A 27782-nucleotide genomic window follows, 5' to 3' on the forward strand; every position below is an offset into this window, starting at 1 on the left:
TCGGGTGACTGTCTGTGTGGAGTTTGCACATTCTCCCTGTGTCTCCGTAGGTTGCCTTCGTGTGCTCCAGTTACCTCCCACAATCCAAAGATGTGCAGGTTATGGTGAATTGGCCATGCTAAATTGCCCATAGTGTTAGGTGCATTAGTCAAGGGGAAATATAGGGTAGGGGAATGGGTCTGGCTGGGTTACGCTTCAGAGGGTCGGTGTGCACTTGTTCGGCCAAATGGCCTGTTTCCATATGGTAGGGAATCTAATCTAATTGACTGTTCTGCTCCTCAGATGCTGCCTGACTTGCTGTGCTTTTCCCTACACTTTTTGACTCTGACTCTCCAGCATCTGCAATCCTAACTTTCTCCTCCACGCTATAATTGTGTCCATCTTGATCAAATCTCCCCTCGATCTCCTTTGCTCCATGGATAACAATGTTGTCAGTAGAACCTCTAATCACTGGACCCATTCTGGTAAATCCTCCCCTGCACACTCTCAAGAACACTCACATGCTGCCTAGCATGTGGGGATCACAGCTGGAAACAATACTCTTGATAGAGCCTAACCAGAACTTTATAAAGTTTCTGTATCACCTCTGTGCTTATGTCCTTGATGTCTCTGTTTATGAAGCTCAAGATCTTTGCAAACCACTCTTTCAATATAGACCAACAGACATTGACTCCACCTGCCACTTTTCTGCCCAATCTGCTAATGTTTTTCGATTCATGTACTAGATCACTCCATACCACATCATTGTACAGTTGCTCTCCATTTGAGTAATATTCTTGCTACACTTCTAGTTGGAGTTGGAGCTCCATGTCAAGTTTGGGTCTCCTGGCTGAAGGAGGGTGTTCAAAGTTTGTGAGAAGATTTGTAGCTCGGGTGCTCGTTGTTGTGGTTCTGTTCGCCAAGCTGGGAATTTATATTGCAGACGTTTCGTCCCCTGTCTAGGTGACATCCTCAGTGCTTGGGAGCCTCCTGTGAAGCGCTTCTGTGATCTTTCCTCTGGCATTTGTAGTGGTTTGTCTCTGCCACTTCTGGTTGTCAGTTCCAGCTGTCCGCTGCAGTGGTCGGTATATTGGGTCCAGGTCGATGTGCTTGTTGATGGGACAACACTACTATTATAGGACAAGCCAAACAGAGAACAGCCAGGGAATTCCTAGAGGCGTGGCACCCATCCACAGATTCAATCAATAATTTTATAAACTCCTATAAAGGCTCCTGTCAGCTGCCGATATTCCAGGGAAAAAGGTCCCAGCATATCCAGCCTCTCCTTATAACTCAAACCTTCCCATCTCAGTAAAACCCTTGCAAATATTTCTTCACCCTTTCTAGTTTATCTTTCCGTATAGCAGGGTAACGAGAATTGTACATAGTATTCCAAATGTAGGCTTATGAGTCCTACTCTTATGGAACGGGACAATAGGAACAATAGGCCAAATGGCCTACTACTGCTTCTCACATGACGGTATGGAAATGTGAGTTCAAATAACACCACTGAAACCAAGGAAATTAAAATTTAATTCATAAATTTGTAAGGAGAAGTTAGTCACAATGAGAGTGAGACTAAAATTGTAGGAAATGTGTGAAAATTATGGATAGAAATGGCAAGATTAGGGAGCCATGGGTGTCAGGCGAAATAGTGAGACTAGCTAAGAGGAAAAACGAAGCACACATAAGGTCTAGGCGACTGAAAACAGACGAAGCTTTGGAAGAATACTAGGGAAGTAGGACCAATCTGAAACGAAGAATTAAGAGGGCTAAAAGAGGTCATGAAATATCTTTCGCAAACAGGGTTAAGGTAAATCCCAAAGCCTTTTATTCATATATAAGGAGCAAGAGAATGACTAGAGAAAGGGTTGGCCCACTCAAGGACAAAGGAGGAAAGTTATGTGTGGAATCAGAGAAAATGGGAGAGATTCTTAATGAGTACTTTGTTTCAGTATTCACCGAGGAGAGGGTGACATGACGGATGTTGAGGTTAGGGATAGATGTTTGATTACTCTAGGTCAAGTCGGCATAAGGAGAGAGGAAGTGTTGGGTATTCTGAAAGATGTTAAGGTGGACAAGTCCCCAGGTCCGGATGGGATCGATCCCAGCTTACTGAGGGAAGCGAGAGAGGAAATAGCTGGGGCCTGAACAGATATCTTTGCAGCATCCTTGAACACCGGTGAGGTCCCAGAGGACTGGAGAATTGCTAACATTGTTCCCTTGTTTAAGAAGGGTAGCAGGGATAATCCAGGTAATTCTAGACAGGTGAGTTGATGTCAGTGGTAGGGAAGCTGCTGGGATAGGATCTATTCCCATTTGGAAGAAAATGGGCTTATCAGTGATAGGCAGCATGGTTTTGTTCAGGGAAGTTCATGGCTTACCATCTTAATAGAATTCTTTGAGGAAGTGACAAAACTGATTTGATGAGGGAAGGGCTGTAGATGCCATATACATGGACTTCAGTAAGGTGTTTGATACGGTTCCCCATGGTAGGCTGATGGAGAAAGTGAAGTCGCATGGAGTATAGGTGGTCTGATTAGCAAGTTTGCAGGTGACACTAAGATTGGATAGTGAAGGGGACTGTCAGAGAATACAGCAGAATGTAGATAGATTGGAGACTTGGGCAGAGAAAGAGCAGATGGAGTTCAATCCAGGCAAATGCGAGGTGATGCAGTTTGGAAGATCCACTTCAAGAGCAAACTATACAGTAAATGGAAAAACCCTGAGGAAAACTGATATACAGAGAGATCTGGGTGTTCAGGTCCATTGGCCAAGAAGGCATACAGCATACTTTTCTTCATCAGATGGGGTACTGAGTACAAGAGTTGGCAGGTCATGTTACAGTTGTATAGGACTGTGGTTCAGCCACATTTGAAATACTGCATATAGTTTTGGTTGCCACATTTACCAAAAGGATGTGGATGCTTTGGAGAGGGTGCAGAGGAGGTTCACCAAGATGTTGCCTGGTATGGAACGGTGCTAGCTATGAAGAGAGGTTGAGTAGATCAGGATTATTTTCATTTGAAAGATGGAGGTTGAGGGGGGACCTGATTGAGGTCTACAAAATCATGAGAGGTATAGACAGGGTGGATAGCAAGAAGCTTTTTCCCAGAGTGGGGGACTCAATTACTTGGGGTCATGAGTTCAAGGTGAGAGGGGAAATATTTAGTTTAGTTTCCCTACAGTGTGGAAACAGGCCCTTTGGCCCAACCAGTCCACACTGACCCTCCAAAACCATTTCCCTCTGACTAATGCACCTAACACTATGGGCAATTTAACATGGCCAATTCACCTAAACTGCACATCTTTGGACTGTGGGAGGAAACTGGAGCACCCGGAGGAAACCCACGCAGAGAATGTGCAAACTCCACACAGACAGTTGCTCGAGGCTGGAATCAAACCTGAGACCTTGGTGCTGTGAGACAGCAGTGCTAACCACTGAGCCACCGTGCCATCCCTATTCAGGGGAAACATGCGTGGAAAGTTCTTCACAGAGAGGGCTGTGATCTGCCAGCGGAGGTGGTAGAGGTGGGCACGATGGCATCATTTAAGATGTATCTAGGAGATACATGAATGGGCAGGGAGCAGAGGGATACAGATCCTTCGAAAATAGGCGACAGGTTTAGATCGAGGATCTGGATCGGCACAGGTTTGGAGGGCCGAAGGACCTGTTCTTGTTCTTCTTTGCTCTAAAACAACCAGATTGGTGTAAAAACTCATATGGCTCATATCTTAGATGAGAAAATTTGTTGACTTGTTCTGGTGGATTCATTAAAAGGTGCACCACAGGAGGTCCACTGTGCGTCAACTGACACCACATAGATTGGCATGGTTTAAAAGGGCAGGTCACCTCTACCTTCTCCAGGGTAATTAGGGATGGGGGATAAATGCTGGTCCAGCCAGGTGACGAACAAACACTAAACACAAAAATGCTGACTTTGTGTAGGATCAACGATATTACCCAGCCATACATTTTCAGCCACATCACGGTGGGACAGTGGTTAGCATTAAGATACATCTTAAATGATGCCATCGTGCCCACCTCTACCACCTCCGCTGGCAGATCACAGCCCTCTCTGTGAAGAACTTTCCACGCATGTTTCCCCTGAATAGGGATGGCACGGTGGCTCAGTGGTTAGCACTGCTGTCTCACAGCACCAAGGTCTCAGGTTTGATTCCAGCCTCGAGCAACTGTCTGTGTGGAGTTTGCACATTCTCTGCGTGGGTTTCCTCCGGGTGCTCCAGTTTCCTCCCACAGTCCAAAGATGTGCAGTTTAGGTGAATTGGCCATGTTAAATTGCCCATAGTGTTAGGTGCATTTTCAGCCACATGGGCGGCACGGTGGCACAGTGGTTAGCACTGCTGCCTCACAGCGCCAGAGACCCGGGTTCAATTCCCGCCTCAGGCGACTGACTGTGTGGAGTTTGCACGTTCTCCCCGTGTCTGCGTGGGTTTCCTCCGGGTGCTCCGGTTTCCTCCCACACTCCAAAGATGTGCAGGTCAGGTGAATTGGCCATGCTAAATTGCCCGTTGTGTTAGATAAGGGGTAGATGTAGATGTAGATGTAGGGGTATGGGTGGGTTACGCTTCAGCGGGGCGGTGTGGACTTGTTGGGCCGAAGGGCCTGTTTCCACACTGTAAGTAATCTAAAAAAAAAAAAAAAAAAAAAAAAAAAATCTAATCAATGTGTTAGAGATCCTCACCAGCTGTCCCACTGTAATCTCCAATCCTCAGCTTGTACAGGTTCCGGGCATCACTCAAGTAGAACCGGTCATATGTTGCATAGACTGATTCACGGCCATCACGGAGATCGATTCGCAACTCGTATCTGGTTTGGGCAGAGATCTTGTGAATGTTGTCCAACCCTACGGCCGTAGAATAACAAAGATCTACAAGTTACAGGTGGCAAAAGATAGTTGTGATTTTGAACAGTTACTCAAAATGACAATGTTTGGAGAGGGTCAGACAGTGTATTAATTGGAGTAAAAGTGCATTTGGATTGCTTGACTCAGAGTCACAGTGTGTTTGGATTGTGTTACTCAGGGTAATTGTGTATTTAGGTTGAGTTATTCAGAGTAACAGCATGTTTTGATTGTATTACTCAAACCAAATACACCGTCACTCTTGAGTAACACAATCCAAACATGCTGTTACTCTACATCATGCAAATTAAATACTCTGAGTGACACAATCCAAACACTGAGAAGCGCATGTTTTATCTTGAAAAAAACTTTTTACTCTGTGCAATACTCTTAGACATGATGGTACCCTGTGTAACATCTTTGCTGAGCAACACAATCTGAGTAACATAATCCAGATATGCTATCTTTTTGAGTAACACAAATCGAACACACTGTTACTCTGAATGATACAATCCGAACACGCTTTCACTTTGAGTAACGGTATGCTTGATGAGTACTATACAGGCCTAAGGGCCTGTTCCCACGCAGTAGGGAATCTAAAAAAAAGGTCAGGATAAATGTGATGCCACAAAGGCAAAGAGTAAGACAACAAGATATAAGATTCCCTGGATGACAAAAAGAGAACAAAGCAAGGTTAAAAAAATTAAAGCTTACTGAGAGCTCAATGTGACTGAGTATCCAGTAGAGTACAATCATGGGGTGAAATGAAAGAGAAGTTGAGAAGCTTCATGCATTGATTGAGAAATGGTATAAGTGAGAGAGCGGAGGAAGTTGAAAGCCAAGGCAATAAGTGATAACCACGTGAAAGACAGTCTCAATCTCCCTAAAACAGCAGGCTTATCTTGAATTTATTTTATTTACCTAGCCAGAATTCATCCTCCAGATTTCCAAAGCCCACTCGATAATCAGTCCACTTGCGTGCAAAGTCTGTCAGTCCATTCTGCCGCCTCTGGAGCACCTGTATCAGCCAAAGATAGTACATTAACTGTACCCTCAACGTCACCAAGTTACCTTCACTGCTCTCACACTCTGCTGACAGCCTAAAACTTGAGAAGTTTCGAGTACAGCATGGGAGCTATCTGATAACATGGACCAACTGAATGTGGAAAACTAACCATCTAGAATAAGGAATTCTTGATTCTATACCTAACTGTGCTTTCCCTGTCCTGGGTGGGTTTGATGGGATGGTGCAGATGCTGCTTTACCTTCTGTTTGAAAAGTAGAGTTAGCTTTATTGCATTTTTAGTTGAGTCGGAGAGGCTTTCCATCACCTCATGCTGTCTGTGACCTGGGAATGTTTGACAGGAGCAGTTAGATTAGATTACCTGAAGTGTGGAAACAGGCCCATCGGCACAACAAGTCCACACCGACCCTCCGAAGAGTAACCCACCCAGACCCATTTCCCTCTGACAAATGCACCTAACACTACGGGCAATTTAACATGGCCAGTTCACTCGACCTGCACATCTTTGGGACTGTGGGAGGAAACCGGAGCACCCGGAGGAAACCCACGCAGACACAGGGAGAATGTGCAAACTCCACACAGACAGTGGCCCGAGGTTGGAATCAAACCTGGGTCCCTGGTGCTGTGAGGCAGCAGTGCTAACCACTGAGCCACTGTGCCACCCTGAGCAGAAGCTTTATTTTGTTATAAAACACAGAACAAAGAGTAGTACAGCACAGTACAGGCCATTCGCCCCTCGATGTTGTGCTGGTCTTTTATCCTACTCTAAGATCAAACTAACCAACATACCCTATCATCCATGTGCCTATCTAAGAGTTGCTTAAATGTCCCAAATGTATCTGACTCTACTATCACGGTCTGCAGTGCATTCCACACACCCACCACTCTCTGTGTAAAGACCGTATCTCTGACATCCCTCCTAAATCTTCCTCCAACCACCTTAAAATTATACCTCCTTGTGATCACCATTTCCGCCCCAGGGAATGGTCTCTGGCTATCCACTCTATCTCTGCCTCTCATCACTTTGTACACCTCTATATCAAGTCTCCTCTCATCCTTCTTCGCTCCAATAAGAAAAGCCCTAGCTCCCTCAACCTTTCTTCATGAGACCTGCCCTCCAGTCCAGGCAGCATCCTGGTAAATCTCTCTGCACCTTCTCTAAAGCTTCCACATCCTTCCTATAATGAGACGACCAGAACTGAACATTATTCTAAGTGTGGTCTAACCAGGGCTTTATGGAGCTGCAGCATGACCTCGAGGCTCTTAAACTCAATCCCACTGCTAATGAAAGCCAACACATTATATGCCTTAATAACTCTGTCAACTTGGTGGCAACTTTAAGGGATTCCTCAACCCCAATCTCCCTCTGTTTCTCCACACTGCTCAGAATCCCACCTTTAACCCTGTGATTTGCATTCAAATTCGACCTTCTAAAAATGAATCGCTTCACACTTTTCGAGGTTGGACTCCATCTGCCAATTATCAGCCCATTCCTGTATCCTGTCAATGTCCCGTTGCAACCCACAACAGTCCTCCACACTATCCACAACTCCACCAACCTTCATATCATCGGCAAACTTATGAACCCACGCTTCCACTTCCTCATCCGAGTTTTTAAAATAAAAATCACAAAGATCAGAGGTCCCAGAACAGATCCCTGTGGAACACCCAATGGTCACCGAGCTCTAGGCTGAACACTTTCCATCAACTACCACCTTCTGTCTTCTATGAGCCAGCCAATTCTGTAACCAGGCAGATAAATTTCCTTGTATCCCATGCCTCCTTACTTTCTGAATGAGCCGACTATAGGGAACCTTACCAAACACCTTTCTAAAATCCATATACACCACATCAATATGTTTTGGCACATCCTCAAAGAATTCAGTAAGGTTTGTGAGGCATGACCTGCCCCTCACAAAGCCTTCCTGAAGAAGGGCTCATGCTCGAAACGTCGATTCTCCTGCTCCTTGGATGCTGCCTGACCTACTGCGCTTTTCCAGCAACACATTTTCACCTCACAAAGCCATGCTGACTATCTCTAATCAAGATATGATTTGCCAAATAATCATAAATCTTGTCTCTCAGAATCCTCTCCAATACTTTGCCCACCACTAACGTAAGACTGACTGGTCTGTAATTCTCAGGGTTACCCCTATTCCCTTTCTTGAACAAGGGAATAACATTTGCCACCCCCCCCCCCCAATCATCTGGCATAACTCCAGTGGACAGTGAGGACACAAAGATCATCGCCAAAGGCGCAGCAATCTCTTCCCTCACTTCACCTCACCTCCCGTCTGGTCCAAGGGACTTATCTATTCTCATGTTTTCCAACATTTCCAGCACATCCTCTTCCTTAACACCAATCTGTTCGAGCATATCAGACAGTTTCACGCTGTCCTCATAACCGACAAGGTCTCTCTCATGAGTGTATACTGAAGCAAAGTATTCATTAAGGACCTCCCCTATCTCATCCAACTCCAGGCACAAGTTCCCTCCACTATCCCTGATCGGCCCTACCCTCACTCTGGCCATCCTCATGTTCCTCGCATAAGTGTAGAACACCTTTTGATTTTTCCTTAATCCTACCCGCCAAGTCTTTTTCATACCCCTCTAGCTCTCCTGTGTCCATTCTTCAGTTCCTTCCTGACTACCTTGTAACCCTCTGGAGCCCTGTCTGATCCTTGCTTCCTCAACCTTCAGTAAGCTTCCTTCTTCCTCTTGACTAGATGTTCCACATCCCTTGTCACCCACAGTTCCTTCACCCTACCACCCTTCCTTGCCTCAGTGGGACAAATCTATCCAGCAATATCAGCAAGTGCTCCCTGAATAACCTCCACATTTCTGTTATGCATTTCCCTGAGAATATCAGTTCCCAATTTAAGCTCCATAGTTCCTGCCTAATAGCACTGTAATCCTCCCTACCCCAATTAATTAATTTGCTTTACGGTCTGCTCCTATCACTCTCCATGTCTATTCCTGCTGTTCCTGTCCTGGATGTGTTTGAGGTGGACAGTATAGAGGGTTTTTTTTCTTTCACTTTAAAAGATTAGAGGGAGAATTACTCTGTATCCATTCTGTACCTATCCCAGGAGTGTTGGATCCTTAGACTCTGAGTTTAAGAACTAATTCCATGCAAAGCATGGAAGAGTTTCTGGAGGACAGAAAGTTAACCTGATGGTTTGCCTTGTTCTAAGGTGTCAAACAGTGCCTGAGTTTTGATTATCACTGTGATGCACATAAGACCATGCTGACACAGGGGCAGTACTGTGGCTCAATGGTTAGCACTGCTGCCTCACAGCGCCAGGGACCCAGGTTTGATTATAGCCTCGGGCAACTGTCTGTGTGGCATTTGCACGTTCTCCCCGTGTCTGCGTGGGTTTCCTCCGGGTGCTCCGGTTTCCTCCCACAGTCCAAAGATGTGCAGGTCAGGTGAATTGGCCATGCTAAAATTGCCCATGGTGTTCAGGGATGTGCAGGTTAGGTGCATTAGTCTGGGGTAAATGTAGAGTAATAGGGTAGGGGAATGGGTCTGGGTGGGATACCCTTCGGAGGGTCGGTGTGGACTTGTTGGGCCAAAGGGCCTGTTTCCACACTGTAGGGACTCTATGACTCTTCCTCTGACTGGTTTGTACTCAAGGCTAGAGAATGGTTGACCTTTAGTTTCCCAGCCTGTGCTTGGTCTTCAGGATTAATCCTACCTGGAGGACCCCCTGGACTTTGTCACACATTTCCCCAAGTCAAGGTACCCTTGATTCCCCCTCTGCCCCTGTGGGTATTGAGTCCCAGACTCAATGGGCACTTCACCCACCAGCACCTTGGCACAATGGTCATTCTGAAGCTACGCTTTCTAAACAAAATAAAATCTGCTCCCAACCTGCAGATCGAGATGTGAATTTCTGCCTTGACACTGCTCAGACACTGAGCTCACCCCTGTGTCACATTCAGCCCACGCTCACAAGAGCATTTCATCTGCTCGGTTTTCTAAGCAAGAGTGTGCCACCATTAGGAGGTCCCTTCATGAGTATGACAGCTCGCTTTCAAGGCTTCAGCTGAAAGAAATGAGGATCTTAGAGTCAGCGAGTCATAGAGATGTATAGCATGGGAGCAGACCCTTCGGTCCAACTCGTCCATGCTGACTAGATATCCCAACCCAATCTAGTTCTGCCTGCCAACTCCCGGCCCAAATCCCTCCAAACCCTTCCTATTCATATACCCATCCAAATGCCTTTGTGAAGATGTCCATAATCTCAATATCATCGCCCAGTTACTGTCCAAAGAGAGGGTGGAGTGTTACTCACGAGCCAGCCGCCATTATCAGTGGTCATGTCACAGTAGACCTGCATGCTTTGTTGTGGCTCTCCGTTTAGGTAGATGGTGTAGATGCCACTGATGGTGTCTCCATTAAGTAGGTGCTGAGTACAGTCCCAAGGGTAAGGATAAAGGCGTCCGGCTACATTGAAGAAACAAGGAATTAGGACATCCAGAACTGAAGGAGACAGGGCACACAAGAGAAATGACGCATCCTTCCAATTCTCACGCAGCTCCTCAGCCTGGAGGAGTATCTATACAGAGGGTCAATATTCCAACGAAGCAGCCACCATATAAAATATTCACTGGGCCAAACAAGGAATCAATGAAACAATGGCCCATTGAAACCAGCTTTGATCACAAATCATCACTTTGATTCACAATCGGATTAGAGAGTCATAGTTTGATACAGCGCAGAAAAGGTCCTTTGGCCCTTTAAGCCTGCATCGACTTAACTACCACTAAAGGTGCGCGAAACCCAATTTGTTGCATATCCTTGAATGTTATCATATTTCGAGTGTTCATCCAAATATTTTTTAAAGGTTGTAAGGTTTCTGACTTCCACTGCCTTCCCAGCAGTGTATTCCACTACCCTCTAACCTTGAGGATTCCTGGACCTTTGGACCCGTTCCCACTTCTTCACTCCTGAAGGACAGTTCTCTGGGGTTTTATCATTGCTGAGAATGGGCTTTGTTTGAATGGATTTTCAATGGGGGCATGAGAGGCAGCTAACTGCAGCCACTGCTGTATTCAAGACAGTGTGTTCCAGTATGGTCCCGGTCCAGACTCACGGTGGGTGGTTGCGGTGGGGCAGGAAGGGCAATGCCATCTGTCAAATCCACCCACCAATTTTGGAAACCTGGTGGAGTCATCAGCCTGAATTGTGGCAATCCCGTTTAAGGTGGGAAAAGCTGGAAGAGGAAAGAAGGTTTGGCTTGTTGGATTTTACCAGGATTTGACTCTCCAAAACATTCATTGAGAACCTTACCAAATGCTCTGTCTGCACTCTTAGGTCTCATTTTTGATACTCTATCAGGCCTTATTCTTAGAAACTTATAAAGCATCTAGGTCATTTGCATGGTATGTTTTATATGCCCTCCCTTAATTTCTCAACTTCTCTTTCATTTCACCCCATGATTGTACTCTACTGGATGCTCAGTCACATTGAGCTCTCAGTAAGCTTTAACTTTTTTAACCTTGCTTTGTTCTCTTTTTGTTATCCAGGGAATCTTATATCTTGTTGTTTTACTCTTTGCCTTTGTGGCATCACATTTATCCTGACCTCTTTTTTAGATGACCTACAGTGTGGAAACAGGCCCTTCGGCCCAACCAGTCCACACTGACCCTCCGAACAGTAACCCACCCAGCCCCATTTCCCTCTGACTAATGCACGTAACACTATGGGCAATTTTAGCATGGCCAATTCACCTAACCTGCACACCTTTGGACTGTGGGAGGAAACCAGAGTACCTGGAGGAAACCCACGCAGACACAGGGAGAATGTGCAAACTCCACACAGACCGTCGCCTGAGGCTAGAATCAAACCTGGGATCCTGGTGCTGTGAAGCAGCAGTGCTAACCACTGAGCCACTGTGTCGCCAAAGGGCCTTTATATCATCCCTTTGGATGCCCTGACTCTGATTTACCTTCAAGCAACAGTTCCCAGTCCACTTTTGCTAAATTGCTTCTCAGTTTAGTAAAACAGGTCTTCCCGTCATTTAAAACCCTTTCTTTTTAACCATTGTCCTTTTCAGAGAATCCCTCCAATGTGGGACAGGCCCTTCGGCCCAACAAGTCCACACCGACCCTCCGAAGAGAAACCCACCCAGACCCATTCCCCTGTATCTACTTCTGACCAATGCACCTAATCTACAAATCCCTGATGGGATGTGCAATTTTAGCATGGCCAATTCACCTGACCTGCACATCTTTTGGATTGTGGGAGGAGACCAGAGCACCCAGAGGAAACCTGCACAGACACAGGGAGAATATGCAAACTCCACACAGACAGTGGTCCAAGGCTGGAATCTAACCCGGGTCCCTCACGCTGTGAGGCAGCTGTGTTAACCAACTGAGCTACTGTGCCACCCACAATTTTAATGGAATTATATTTACTCCCACCCTCACCACTGTTGCGTCCTGCCTGCTCAGCTTCATTCCTTAAAGACAAATCCAGAATAACTCCCTTATATCTCCAACCATCCCAAAATGATAGATTTGCCACAGACTAACTAAATTCTACCTTCCTGCCCACATTAACTGAATCCTCTCAGACATCTTAAAGTACAGCCTCTGGGTCCATAACTTTCAGTTTAAAAGTTGGGATTGCCGGTGCTATGACAGTGTTGTTCCTCACTCTCTGCTGTCACCACCAACTAACAATTTGGATTCCTTTCTCAGCTACTTCTGTGTTCACTGCCAAAAGCTGCTGCTATTCGGGATTGCTCTCTCTCAACTGTTCTGTTACTTCCTCAAAGCCCAGGGAATTCCAAGAGGACAAGCTGTTTGAGCCAAGGTCAATGGAAAAAAATTCTCGCCCCAGCCAAGAGATCCCTGTCAATGTCTCTGGCTTAAAAACCGTACCACATGGATGCTTGCTGGAATCTGGAAATGAGTGAATGCGACAATGTTCAATCCGTGGTGAATATAGTTCACAACTTCCATACTGAAAACCTGTTGGCCTGGGATATGAGACCATCAGTGATCATGCTTACAGCCAAGTAAATCTGACAGCAACTTTTGGATGCCGCGCGTGCCCAGTTAAACCAGGCAATGCAGATGGTGCTCCTGTTTAATGTGTGTTGCTCCAGTCCACGCTGACAGAGTCAGCCCTGTAAATGAAGAGAACCTGGAATACTTGCATTCAGGAGTCATAGAGTTTTCAAGGATGTGATTATTCGTGAGAATCAACCTCTGACCCTGAAAAAATAACTTTACAAGTGTCAAATTCCCTCAGAGGAACTAATTATAGACCAGTCAGCCTTACTTCAGTTGTGAATAAAGTGTTGGAAAAAGTTATAAGAGATAGGATTTATAATCATCTGGAAAGGAATAGGTTGATTAGGGATAGTCAACCTGGTTTTGTGAAGGGTAGGTCGTGTCTCACACACCTTACTGACTTCTTTGAGAGGGTGACCAAACAGGTGGATGAGGGTAAAGTGGTTGATGTGGTGTATATGGATTTCAGTAAAGATGGTAGGCTACTGCACAAAATACGGAGGCATGGGATTGAGGGTGATTTTGCAGTCTGGATCAGAAATTGGCGAGATGACAGAAAACAGAGGGTGGTGGTTGATGGGAAATGCTCATCGTGGAGTTCAGTTACTGGTGAGGTACCGCAAGGATCTGTTTTGGGGCCACTGTTTTTTGTCATTTTTATAAATGACCCGGATGGGGGTGTAGAAGCTTGGGTTAGTAAATATGCGGGTGACACAAAGGTCAGTGGAGTTTTGGACAGTGCCGAAGGATGTTGCAGGTTACTGAGGGACATAGATAAGCTGTAGAGCTGGGCTGAGAGATGGCAGATGGAGTTTAATGTGGAAAAGTGTGAGGTGATTCACTTTGGAAGGAGCAACAGGAATATAGAGTAGTGGGCTAACGGTAAGATTCTTGGCAGTGTAGATGGGCAGTTCTTGGCATCCATATATATATAGATCCTTGAAAGTTGCCACCCAGGTTGATAGGGTCATTAAGTAGGCAGACGGTGTGTCAGCTTTTATTGGGAAAGGGATGGAGTTTTGGAACCATGAGGTCATGTTGTAACTGTACAAAACACTGGTGCGGCTGCACTTGGAATATTGCGTACAGGTCTGGTCACCACATTATAGGAAGGATTTGGAAGGGGTTCAGAGGACATTTACCAGGATTTTGCCTGGTACGGAGGGCTGGTCTTATGAGAAAAGGCTGAGGGAGCTGAGGCTGTTTTCGTTAGAGAGAAGAAGGTTGAGAGGTGACGTACTTGAGACATATAAGATAATCAGAGGGTTAGATAGGGTGGACAGTGAGAGCCTTTTTCCAAGTCTGGTGCTGGCTCGCACGAAGGGACATAGCTTTAAATTGAATGGTGATGTTAGAGGTAGCTTCTTTACTCAGTGGGTATTAGGGGCGTGGAACGCCCTGCCTGCAACAATAGTAAACTCGCCAACTTTAAGGGCATTTAAATGGGCATTGGATAGACTTATGAATGAAAATGGAATAGTGTAGATTAGATGGGCTTTGGGTTGGTTCCACAGGTTGGCGTAACATCTGGGGCCGAAAGGCCTGTACTGCGCTGTAATGTTCTATGTTCGAATTCGGAGGATTTAAAATATGAAGGGTTTTTTTGTTTTTGTAGTTCTTTCTTTCTCGGTTAGCTCCAACTGTAGAGTCGTAGAGTCATAGAGATGTACAGCATGAAACAGATCCTTCAGTCCAACCTGTCCATGCCGACCAGATATCCCAACCCAACCTAGTCCCACCTGCCAGCACCCGGCCCATATCCCTCCAAACCCTTCCTATTCATATACCCATCCAAATGCCTCTTAAATGTTGCAATTGTACCAGCCTCCACCACATCCTCTGGCAGCTCATTCCATACCCATACCACCCTCTGCGTGAAAAAGTTGCCCCTTAGGTCTCTTTTATATCTTTCCCCTCTCACCCTAAACCTATGCCCTCTAGTTCTGGACTCCCCGACCCCAGGGAAAAGACTTTGCCTATTTACCCTATCCATGCCCCTCATGATTTTATAAACCTCTATAAGGTCACCCCTCAGCCTCCAACACTCCAGGGAAAACAGCCCCAGCCTGTTCAGCCCCTCCCTATAGCTCAAATTCTCCAACCCTGGCAACATCCTTGTAAATCTTTTCTGAACCCTTTCAAGTTTCACAACATCTTTCCGATAGGAAGGAGACCAGAACTGCACACAATATTCCAACTGTATTTTCATTCCATTTATTTTTATGTTCTGTATTTTACTTTAATTTATATTTCTTGCTCCTACCTCTTATTTGGAGTTTCTGTCCCTCAATGAAGGAGTGAAGGATCCAACAACACTGAAAGGACAGTGTCGTACTTCCAAGTCATGATGATAAGTGGCTTGGAGGGGAGCTTCCAGGGGATGGGGGTCCTGTGTATCTGTTACTCTTGTCTTTCTCGATGGAAGTGGTGGTCAGTTTGGAAGGTGTTGCTAATCTTATAGGAGGAGAAAGAGAGTGAGGAAGAGAGGGAGAGAGCGAGAGAGAGAGAGATCGAGAGAAAGAGAGAGAGAGAGAGAGAGAGAGAGCGAGAGGTGTAATCTATGGAAATATTTACCAAAAAGGGTTTTTGAGACTGGGTCAGTCAGTGTTTTTCAGGCTGAGATAGACAGGTTTTTGCTTAGTAAGAGAATCAATGGTTATGGGGAAAAGGCAGAAGAGTGAAGTTGAGGATTATCAACTCAGCCATAGTGTCATTGAATGTTCATAGAGTCATTCTAATGTTCATAGACTCTCTGTAGTGTGTAATCAGGCCTTTGAGTCCACACTAGCCCTCCGAACAGCATCCCACCCAGACCCATGCCCCTACCTTAATCTTTGTAACCTTGCATTTACCATGACTAATCCACCTCACCGGCACATCCTTGGACACTATGGACGATTTAGCATGGCAAGTCTACCTAACCTGCACATCTTTGATCTATGGGAGGAAACCGGAACACCCCAAGAAAACCCACACAGACACAAAGAAAATGTGCAAAATTCACAGGGACGGTCACCTGAGGCTGGAATCGAACCCAGCTCCCTGGTGCTGTGAGGCAGCAGTGCTAATCACTAAGCCACTATGCTGCCCGAAATGGTGGGTACACTTGCTGGGCTGAACAACCTACTTTGGCTCCATTTTCTTATGGTTGTATAGAAGTCTGGAAGGATTTGGGGAGAATATTGTAGAAACAAAGGCTTTGGCTTGTGATTTGGCATTTAGCAGAACAGTGCCAGACGCACTGGATCTCTATGGCATGACCTGGCTTGGAGTAGATTTGTGACATGTGCACAGTACCTGTAGTGAAGGAGGCGTGCTCTGTTGTGCTCCTCATGGTGCCAAACGCCGACTGCAGTCTCAGGGAGTACTCTGTTGTTTCAGACAGACCCTCTAGTCGAATCCAAGTATCCTCTGCATCGAGGATCAGCTCCTGGAAGGGGTTGAAATGATACATCAGTGACTTAGCTCAGTCACTTATCAGAAACCCCCTGCCAAACTCCAACCTGCACAGCCTCAATTTAGTTCTATTCCTCAAACTTCTGGTATTTAGACATGGCGCGCACGTGCGCACACTCACACACATATGGATGGGGGTCTGAGTGGAACAGGAAGTGGAAACAGGATGATAGAAGGTGGGGTGTGGGGAATGAAGTGGTGGAGGAACAATTGCAACATTTAAAAGGCATCTGGATGGGTATATGAATAGGAAGGGTTTGGAGGGATATGGGCCGGGTGCTGGCAGGTGGGACTAGATTGGGTTGGGATATCTGGTCGGCATGGACGGGTTGGACCGAAGGGTCTGTTTCCATGCTGTACATCTCGATGAGTCTATAAATCTAGGACAGGGGCACTAAGTGACAGCCAGGCCATTTTCAGGAATCCAGAATGGCTTCACCCAATGAAGTGCCCATTTGAAAAAAAGAGACGCTTTTAATTAATATTCCATACCAGAGACTAATAGCTTTTAAGCATGTCTGATCAGAAGAAGTAGGAGCAATGGTGGACTATTCGGTCTTTTGAGGCTGTTCCCCTGTTTAATAAGATCGTAGCTCAACCAATCTTGCCCCTAACTCCACTGTCATGTCTACAGCTGCATCATATTATTCTTTATTCATTCACAGGACAAGGGCATCACTGGCTCGGCCAGCATTTATTGCCCATCCCTAATTGCCCAGGGGACAGTTAAGAGTCAACCACGTTGCTGTGGGTCGGGAGTCCACATAGTCCAGACCAGGTAAGGATGGCAGTTTCCCTCCCCAAAGGATGCTAATAAACCCGATGGGTTATTTCCACCAATCGACAATGGATTCATGGTCGTTAGACTCTTAATTCCAGCTTTCTGTTGAATTCACATGTCACCATCTGCTGTGGGGGTGGGGGGGGGGGGGGTTTGAACCTGAGTCCCCAGAACATGACGTGGGTCTCTTGATGAATGTCTGATTTAGAAACATTTATCCTTACATATGCGACCCCATCCAAAGGCGTAAATTCATGTTAATTTTAAAGATCTGACATGCAAATATTTCCTGCACTGACCAATGGCTACTTTATGCTGTCCTGCATTGTGTTCCACCTTGCGTACAAATTGACTTGCAAACAGACTCAAGAGTGGGACCTGTTCCCTGCCTGTATTCAAGGACCCTGCTCCCTCAGGAAATGAATGCTAAAGACTAACTAACCCTCTCCACTCTGCAGCACCCTGCTTCTATTCCTGATGAAGGGCTTTTGCCCGAAACGTTGATTTTCCTGCTCCTCGGATGCTGCCTGACCTGCTGTGCTTTTCCAGCACCACTCTAATCTAACCTAACTAACCCTCATCTCCATCTTAGATAAGACAGCTATTATTCTGCAACTGGGGTTCCCCATTTCGAGACTGCCCTGCAATCGTCTACGTTTCAATAATATCACCTCTCACTCTTGCAAATTGCAATCAACTCAGGCCATATGAATCCTCCAATGCAAGGGCATCTCTTCTTAAATAAGGAAACAAAATGGGTGACACGGTAGCTCAGTGGTTGGCACTGCTGCCTCACAGCACCAGGGTCCCAGGTTTGATTCCAGCCTCGGGCGACAGTCTGTGTGGAGTTTGCACATTCTCCCCTGTGTCTGTGTGGGTTTCCTTCGGGTGCTCCGGTTACCTCCCACAATCACAAAGATGTGCAGGTCAGGTGAATTGGTCATGCTAAATTATCCATAGTGTTCGGTGCATTAGTCAGGGGTAAATATAGGGTAGGGGAATGGGTCTGGGTGGGTTACTCTTCGGAGGGTCGGTGTGGACTTGTTGGGCCAAATGGCCATACTGTAGGGAATCTAATCTTTAAAAAAAGCTCCAGTGCAATGCCACCATACTGCGACTTTCACATTCCATCTCCTTCACAATTCTCAAAAGCTTTAATTCATCCATGGGCAGGAGGGATTAGTTTCAGGATTATGGCCAGTGCGGACTGGTTGGACTGGAGGGTCTGTTTCCATGCTGTATGACTCTCTATCCAGGGGCAGCTTGTTGAAGTTAGCCAGGGGTCTGAGAGGGTATACAGTGCTGGAGTTCTGCCCATTGATCATTCGGGCGAATGGGGAATAATGTCAGAGGGCAGGGTAGGCTCTAGGAGTTGGTGGGACGTGGTGAAGGGGCAGTTACTGGCAGTGATCATCACCATTCCTACTACAGGGAGGGGGAGGGCTGTAGTGCAGCGGGGTCAGCATCACCAGGGTGGAATATCAGAGTTCAGGGTTCAGGGGGCAGGGATGACAATTGAAGGCAATGTTCGACACGATTCAGTTCTGAGGAGGGTCATTTGGCCTGAAGCGTTAACTCTGATTTCTCTCCACTGGTGCTGCCACATCTGTTGAGCTTTTTCTGGCAACTTGCATTTTTTATTCAACACATGGGTTGAAATGGGCTATGGGGTGGAGCAAGGTGAAAGGAGGCATTAGAGGCCCTAGGGTGGAGGGAGGGAGGGTAACCTGGTGACCAGGAGGGCACAGATCCTACAGTTAATGGCGTTCACCGTGAACTGCAGCCCCTGCTATTGCCTCCTGTTCTCTCAGTGGGAAATGGCTGGAGCAATGCCCAGGGTTGGCACAGGCAGTGTCACTTTGATGGGCAAAAGTACAAGATCGGTGTCTGCTGGACAATTAGACTTTGCAGGTTCCAAAACAGGAAATATGGGTTTGCAAATTCCAGGTGTGGTCTCATCACTCAGTAGTGGGTGTGTGTGTGTGTGTGGGGGGGGTGGGGGGTGGGGGGGAATGGTCACTCTGTCATGTGTAATGTTGGAAAGGTGATTGAGTGCACTCAATTCAGTGACAAATGTCCCAGCCTATGTGGGTCTAGGATGGGAAGCAGGTTAGAAGGCAGTAAACTCTCCCTCTTTAATGTGTTGGTCACTTCATCAGGTTAGCGCTCATCCTGTGACAAGGCCAATGGTGCGGCTGATGATAAAGCTAGTGAAGATGTGGTTCCACAGTATGGACTGGCCAAGGTGTCCCTCCAATCTAGATTAGAGTGGTGCTGGAAAAGCACAGCAGGTCAGGCAGCATCTGAGGAGCAGGAAAATCGATGTTTCGGGCAAAAGCCCTTCATCAGGAATAGAGGCAGGAAGCCTGCAGGGTGGAGAGATAAATGAGAGGGGTGTGGGGGTGGGGGTGGGGACAAAGTACCATTGAGTACAATAGGTGAATGGGGGTGGGGATGAAGGTGATAGGTCAGAGAGGAGGGTGGAGTGGGTAGGTGGAAAGGAAGGTAGGCAGGTAGGACAGGTCATGGGACGGTGCTGAGCTGGAAGGTTGGAGATGAGGTAAGGTGGGGTGAGGGGAAATGAGGAAACTGGTGAAATCCACATTGATGCCCTGGGGTTGAAGTGTTCCGAGGTGAAAGTCTTCCTCCAGGCGTCGGGTGGTGAGGGAGCGGCGGTGAAGGAGGCCCAGGACGTCCATGTCCTCGGCAGAGTGGGAGGGGGAGTTGAAATGTTGGGCCACGGGGCGGTTTGGTTGATTGGTGCGGGTGTCTCAGAGATGTTCCCTAAAGCGCTCTGCTAGGAGGCGTCCAATCTCCCCAATGTAGAGGAAACCGCATCGGGAGCAACGGATACAATAAATGATATTGGTGGATGTGCAGGTAAAACTTTGATGGATGTGGAAGGCTCCTTTGGGGCCTTGGATGGAGGTGAGGGAGGAGGTGTGGGTGCAGATTTTGCAATTCCTGCGGTGGCAGGGGAGGGTGCCAGGATGGGATGGTGGGTTGTAGGGGGGGCGTGGACCTGACCAGGTAGTCATGGAGTGAACGGTCTTTGCGGAAGGCGGAAAGGAGTGGGGAGGAAATATATCCCTGGTGGTGGGGTCAGTTTGGAGGTGGCGGAAATGTCAGCAGATGATTTGGTTTATGCGAAGGTATGGTAGGGTGGAAGGTGAGCACCAGGGGGGGTTCTGTCCTTGTTACGGTTGGAAGGGTGGGGTCTGAGGGCGGAAGGGCGGGATGTGGACAAGATGCGTTGGAGGGCATGAGAAGGGAAATTGCGGTCTCTAAAGAAGGAGGCCATCTGGTGTGTTCTGTGGTGGAACTGGTCCTCCTGGGAGCAGATACGGTGGAGGGGGAGGAATTGGGAATACGGGATGGCATTTTTGCAGGAAGTAGGGTGGGAAGAGGTATAATCCAGGTAGCTGTGGGAGTTAGTGGGTTTGTAAAAAATGTCAGTGTCAAGTCGGTCATCATTAATGGAGCTGGAGAGGTCCAGGATGGGGAGGGAGGTGTCAGAGATGGTCCAGGTAAATTTAAGGTCAGGGTGGAATGTGTTGGTGAAGTTGATGAATTGCTCAACCTCCTCGCGGGAGCACGAGGTGGCGCCGATGCAGTCATCAATGTAGTGGAGGAAGAGGTGGGGAATGGTGCCGGTGTAATTACGGAAGATGGACTGTTCTACGTAGCCAAAGAGACAGGCATAGCCCTCCAATCTAGTCTAGTGATCCATCCTGATGTGCTGGACTCTATATTGTTGTAGTCAAAAAGTGTGGCGCTGGAAAAACACAGCAGGTCAGGCGGCATCTGAGGGCATAGGCCCTTCATCAGGAATGAGTGGACTTATGCCCGAAACGTCGGCTCTCCCTGCCCCTCGGATGCTGCCTGCCCCGCTGTGCTTTTCCAGTGCCACACTTTTCGACTCTGACTCTCCAGCATCTGCTGTCCTCACTTTCTCTCGACACTGTTGGAGAAGGCAATGGAGGTGTGTATGATGGAGGCTGAGAAACTCGGGAGCAGGAGCAGCCATCCAAGGTGGAGGATGAAGATGAGAAGAAGGAGGAGAAGGAGGAGGAGGAGGAGGCAGAGGAGGAATGTCCATTACAGGGTTTGCTTCTATCAGGTGCTACGGACCAGGCAGGAGGTGATTGAGGCACAGTTCCAGCTGAAAATCAGCAGACCATCATAGATTGTCTCATAATCATTGATCATGATGCCAACAATCGGGTTGCATTGTGGGAGTGAACTGCAGCCTTTATTTATTTTGTCTGTGTTCACTTTTGTTCATTGCAATTAAAAGCATACGGTTGGAATTGTCTGATTGCTTGCCGAAATGTGATTTATAGAGATGAAAGGTGTGGTGCTGGAAAAAGCAGAGCAGGTCAGGCAGCATCCGAGGAGCAGGAGAGTCGATGTTTCAGGCATAAACCTTCCATCAGGAATGTGAAGGGGGACAGGGACTGAGAGATAAATAGGGGGATGGGGGTGGGGGTGGGGAAGACATAGGTGGGATGATGATAAGTGGATGCAGGTGGGAGGTAATGGGGATAGGATAGGAGTGAATAGGTGGGAAGAAAGATGGGCAAGTAGGCCAGATCAAGAGGGCAGTGCCAAGTTAGAGGGTTGGATCTGGGACGAGGTGGGGGCTGGGGAGATTTGGAAACTGGTGAAGTCTGTTGACTTGTAAGGTCCTGAGTCAGAAGATAAAGTGTTCTTCCTTCAGTTGGTGGGTGGCATTGACTTGGCAGTGGAAGAGGCCCAGGTTTTGAATTTCCTTGGGGAGTGTGAGGAGGAGTTGAAGTGATTGGCCACAAGGCAGTTGTTTTTTTCCCACTGGACAATGACAATATGTGGGAATAATATGGCACTGGAGTACGGAATAATGGTGACATGGGTAGCACGATTGCTCAGTGGTTAGGACTGCTGCCTCACAGTGCCAGAGACCTGTGTACACTTCCACCCTTGGGCAATTGTCTGTGTGGAGGATGCATATTTTCCTCGTGTCTGTGAAGGTATCCTCCGGGTGCTCCAGTTTCCTCCTACAGTCCAAAGGTGTGCCAGTTACATGGATTGGCCAAAGGTGTGCCAGTTACATGGATTGGCCATGATAAATTGCCCTGTAGCATCCAGTGATGTACAGGCTAGATGAGTTAGCCATGGGAAATGCAGGGTTACGGGATGTGGGAGCTGGGTTTGGGTGGATGTCCTTCGGAGGGTCAGTGTGTACTCGATGGGCAGAATAGCCTCTTTCTGCACTGTCGGGATTGTATGATGTAGCCTGGTTTAAGTGGTTAAACAGTGACTAGGCCGAGAAACTGGGGTCTTATGTGTGATGGATGGTCAACACTCCCACTTGTTTTTATATCATCTGCACACAATTCCGAGGTCTTGCATGGCAACAGTTTCAGGAATCACAAGTCAATGCTGCAATGCATGTTGGCACACGGATCTCCGTGCATGGAATGATGTGTGCATGGAACGCTCAGAGGGTATGTTCAGTGCCAGCCATGCCAGCTGTGTGTCATGAGCAACATGCTTTGTGGGCACTGTGCCCTGGCTTTGCCAGTGAGGAGGAATACCTGATTTCTAACACTTGTCTGGGTGCATGGCAACCATTTAAAAATGGCACAATTGCAAAGGATGCTGGTCTTTTCAGGGGATATCTGGTGAGTGGCGAGTTATTCCAGGAATAATGGGGCTGGAATTGGGAGTGAGGGATACCAGAGGGGCAGGTAAGTAGTTAATGAGATGTTTGGCAAGGTCTGGAGGAAATCCTTCTGGGCCCCTACAGCGAGAATTCTTTCAAAAAACTCACACTTTCCCAAAAAAATGTAAGATTCAGATAAAGTGCTTATTTAGGTTCTTTGCCATTGCTCTATTTCCTATCGTAAATTCCACCGTCTCTGCCTGCAATGTTGAAATTTGCCTTTTTCCCATCCTAACCAACCTTCTATTTATGCTGAAAACAAATTATGCTGGAGATCGCAGCAGGTCAGGCAGCATCCATGGAGAGAAAGCAAGCTGACAATTTGAGTCTCATTGCAGAACCTGTTCCCTACATGGGACTCTTCAATCTCAACATCATTAATGCTTTTTGCCAGTTTACATTTATATTCTATTCTCACGTTATTTTATTAGTATCTTGATCCACCTTTTCTGAAATCAGAAATGCTCCCTATCATAAGGGCTACTATTTTTTTAAGCAACTTTATAAGCCTTCTCCTTTGATCTCATACAATCTTTAACTTCTTTTGTTATGCACAATTAATTCACTTTTCCTGTTGATGGTTTGTACCATAAAGGATTGCCTGTTCATTGTAAACCATTTATTATTTTTAAAATATTACTCCATAATTCATCTCTCATTTATCTCTCCAACCCGGAGGCTCCCTGCCTCATTCCTGATGAAGGGCTTTTGCCCAAAACATCGAGTTTCCTGCTCCTTGGATGTTGCCTGACCAGCTGTGCTTTTCCAGCACCACTCTAATCTAGACTCTGCTTTCCAGCATCTGCAGTCCTCACTTTCACCTATTACTCTATAATTGCCTATCTAATACTATTTAATGCAATTTTTCCAGTCCACCACAGCCAACCTGTTCCTCCTGTCTTTATAAATCCCTTTGCGGAGATTGAGTTTCCTAATGTCAGATTGAAACTCTTTCAAACTGGATAGAAAATTATGGTCACTGCTCCCTATAAAGGTTCTTTTACAGTTGGATGATTAATTGCATTAATTTCTCATTGCAGAACAGTAGATCTAAATTAATGTGTTCCCTTGATGGACACTGCTCTAGAAAACCATCTCATACACATAGCTTTGGCGCTTATGACATCTACCCAATCTGTACAAAGATTAAATGCCCTATGATTATTGTATTCCCCTTGTTACATAAATTTCTGATTTAACTGTGCTCTCCATCGCCACCATTGTTTGGGGCACTATCAACACAGCTACGAGTGTTTCCTGCCTCTTACAGTTTCTTGGTTAGAGACAAAACAAAACTGCAGATACTGGAATTCAAAGTAGACAGGCAGGAGGCTGGAAGAACACAGGCAGCATCAGGAGGTGGAGAAGTTGACATTTCGGGTGTAACCCTTCTTCAGGCCTGGAGGTGGGTTTGGGGGGAGCTGCAGATAAAGGGCATGCTGAGGACAGGGTGGTAAAGTGAGAATTGTTGAAGACAGGCAGAGGGTATGACCTGGTTGGTCAATGGGAGGAATGAATCCGGTAGGTGGCAGGGAGGAGTGGAAGGGAGGATGAGGGGCTGGAAAAGGGAGTCAGGGGATGGGAAGGGAGCTTATTTGAAATTGGGAAACTCAGTGTTGAGTCCCCCAGGCTGTAGGCTGTCCAAGTGGAAGATGAGGTGTTGTTCTTCCAATTTGTGGTTTGGTTTGTTGAGGCAATGGAGGAGGCAAATGATGGTCATGTCGGAACGGGAGTGGGAAGGGGAATTAAAATGGGCGGTGACTGGGAGAACCGGTCAGGCCCCTGTGGCCCGGCTGAAATGCTCGGTGAACCGTTCCCTAAGTTTACGTTTGGTCTCCCTAATGGAGAGAAGACCACATCGGGAGCACCTGATGCAGTAAACTAGGTTGGAGGAGAGGCAGGTGAACCTCTGTCTCACCTGGAAACATGATTCCTCCCGCACCTACCTTCTGCTGCCCACTATGGTCCTTGTACACCAGCACATAGTTCTCAATGTCAGCTACAGGTGGGAGCCAGGAAATTAGTGCACTGCGTCGAGTCACCTCACTCACTGTCAGGTTTCGAGGAGGATCTAGAGCTGTGACAGTGTGTGAGAGAGAGAGAGAGAGGGAGGGAGGGGGGAGAGAGAGAGAGAGGGCGAGAGAGGGGGAGGGAAGGAGAGAGGGGGGAAGAGGAGAGAGGGGGAGAGAGTGAGGGAGAGGAGCAAGGGAGAGGGAGGGAGGAGGGAGGGAGAGAGAGGGAAAGAGAGAGAAAGAGGGAGAGAGGGGAGAGAGAGAAAGAGGGCAAGAGAGGGGGAGGCAGGAAGAGGGAGGGAGAGGAGGAGGGAAGTAGAGAGAGGGGGAAGAGGAGAGAGGGGGAGAGAGTGAGGGAGAGGAGCAAGAGAGAGGGAGGGAGAGAAGGGGGAGGGGGAGTGAGAGAGAGGAGGAAAGGGGGAGAGACAGAGGGGAGGGGAGGAGAGAAAGATGGAGAGATGGGGGGAGAGAGAGGGAGGAGGGGGGAGAGAGGGAGGGAGGGGGGAAAGAGAGGGACAGTGAAGGAGAGAAAGGGGAAAGGGAGAGAGGGGTAGAGAGAGAGAGGGAGGGGGAGAGAGAAACAGAGGGAGGGAGGGGTGGAGAGAGAGGGAGGGAGGGGGTGGAGAGAGAGGGAGGGAGGGAGGGAAGAGAGTGAGGGAGGGGAGAGAGAAACAGAGGGACGGAGGGGGATAGAGAGAGAGAGGGAGGGAGGGGAGGGAGTGAGGGAGGCGGAGAAAGAGAAAGGGAGGGAGGAGGAGAGGGAGAGGGGGAGGAGCGGGGAGAGAGAGAGGGTGAGGGGCAGTGAGAGAGGGAGAAGGAGAGGGAATGAGTGAGAGAGGGGGGAGAGAGAGAGAGTTGGGCAGGGAGGAAGACGGAGAGAAAAGAAGGGAGAGAGGGATGGGGAGGGGGGAGAGACAGGGACGGAGGGAAGTGAGGGAGAGAGAGAGAGAGAGAGAGAGGGACAGGGGAAAGCAAGAGAAAGAGGGACACAGAGAGGGTGAGAGACAGAGTGAGGGATAGGGAGAGGAAAAGAGAAAGAGGGACAGCAACACAGATAGACAAAGGGAGAGAGAAAACAAGAACAGTGAGAGAGGGAGAAAGAGAGAGGGACAGAGAAAAGGGGACATACACAGGGGATCAGAGAAGGAGGAATCCGAGAGAGAGAAAGAGGATAGAGACAGAGAAAAACAGAGAAAGACAGAGGGACAGAGAGATGGAGAGACACAAAGAGACAGAGACAGGTTAGGAAGAGACAACACTGACCAGAGATCTGCTTGTCTGTCAGAAAGCGAAGGCAATGATCTATACATTCAGTCACAATCTCCCATCATATGCACCTTTCATGCTCCCAACCCAACACCAACTTCACTCCCGCCCTTGTTTGCCTCCACTAAATTCCCTTCATATCCCCTCACACACACTCTTCACTCAAATTTGTACATCCCCAATCAATCTGTCCACATGCACTCCCTGATCACTCTCCCATGTACAATTCCGGTACTCCCCCTCATGTACACCCCAATTATCCAATATCTGTATTTCTACTGATATTAACCCCTCTCCCCCTCCCAGACGAAACCTGTGTTACTGACTATGCCTCTACTGATAGTAATCCAGCTCCCTCATACTGTCTCTCAGTAACCCCTCTCTATCAGCACCCTGTGTTACTGAGTGTATCTCCCCTGACATTACTCCAGCTCCCTCACACTGTCACTTAGCGACCCCTCTCCCAAGCACCCTGTGTTACCGACTATATATCTACGGATATTAATACAGCTCTCACACACAGTCATTCAGTAACTCCTCTGCCCAGCTCCCTGTGTAACTGATTGAATCTACAGATATGAATGCAGTTGCTTCATACTCTCAGTAAACACCTGTCCCTCCCAGTACTCTATGTTACTGACTGTTTCTCTACTGCTATTAATCCAGCTCCCTCACACTGTCACTCAGTAACCCCTCTCCCAAGTACCCTGCGTTACTGACTATATCTCTAAAGATATTAATCCAGCTTCCTCACACCATAAACATTACTCCATCCCAACACATCCTAAAGCCCCACGCTGTCACTGAGTAAACCCTCTCTCCCTGCATCCTTTGTTACTGACTGTATCGTGACTGATTTTAATCCAGCTCCCTCACATTGTCACTCAAATCCAATCTCTGCTAGAACCTTTTGTTGGTGACTGTATCACGACTGATACTTATCTCGCACCACACACTGTCACCCAGTAACCCTTCTCCCCTCGCCCAGTGTTACTGAATGTATCTCGACTGATTTTAATCCAACTCCCTCACAGGGTCACTCATTAAACATCTCTCCCTCCTAGCGCCCTGCATTACTGAATATATTTTGACTGATTTTAATCCAGGACCCTCACACTGTCACTCAGTATACACCTCTCTCCCCCATCGCCCTGAGAAACTGACAGTATCTCTACTGATGTTAATCCAGCTCCCTCACACTGTCACTCAGTATACACCTCTCTCCCCCATCGCCCTGAGAAACTGACCATTTCTCTACTGATGTTAATCCAGGACCCTCACACTGTCAGTCAGTAACGCCTCTCCCCAGCACCCTGTGTTACTGACAGTATCTCTATTGATGTTAATCCAGGACCCTCACACTGTCAGTCAGTAACGCCTCTCCCCAGCACCCTGTGTTACTGACAGTATCTCTATTGATGTTAATCCAGGACCCTCACACTGTCAGTCAGTAACGCCTATCCGCCAGCACCCTGTGTTACTGACAGTATCTCTACTGATGTTAATCCAGGACCCTCACACTGTCAGTCAGTAACGCCTATCCGCCAGCACCCTGTGTTACTGACAGTATCTCTACTGATGTTAATCCAGGACCATCACGCTGTCAGTCAGTGACCCCTCTCCCCAGCACCCTGTGTTACTGACAGTATCTCTACTGATGTTAATCCAG

The 27782-nt window shown here is 47.4% G+C and overlaps 1 protein-coding gene across 4 annotated transcripts in view; it reads right to left on the bottom strand.

The window, feature by feature from the left end:
* The window catches only part of tnr (tenascin R (restrictin, janusin)), a 186510-nt gene that overhangs the window by 18733 nt on the left and 139995 nt on the right, over nucleotides 1-27782 (bottom strand). For all 4 annotated transcript variants that reach the window (XM_072573378.1, XM_072573377.1, XM_072573379.1 and 1 more), the window contains 5 exons: nucleotides 24782-24912; nucleotides 16192-16324; nucleotides 10167-10318; nucleotides 5766-5862; nucleotides 4686-4847 (listed from right to left, as the gene is read on the bottom strand). In XM_072573378.1, coding sequence (XP_072429479.1) covers nucleotides 4686-4847; nucleotides 5766-5862; nucleotides 10167-10318; nucleotides 16192-16324; nucleotides 24782-24912 — 675 coding nt within the window. The remainder of the gene's footprint in view (nucleotides 1-4685; nucleotides 4848-5765; nucleotides 5863-10166; nucleotides 10319-16191; nucleotides 16325-24781; nucleotides 24913-27782) is intronic.

The sequence above is a fragment of the Chiloscyllium punctatum genome, chromosome 7 (assembly GCF_047496795.1).
Source record: "Chiloscyllium punctatum isolate Juve2018m chromosome 7, sChiPun1.3, whole genome shotgun sequence".
In the NCBI taxonomy this organism is placed as follows: domain Eukaryota; kingdom Metazoa; phylum Chordata; class Chondrichthyes; order Orectolobiformes; family Hemiscylliidae; genus Chiloscyllium; species Chiloscyllium punctatum.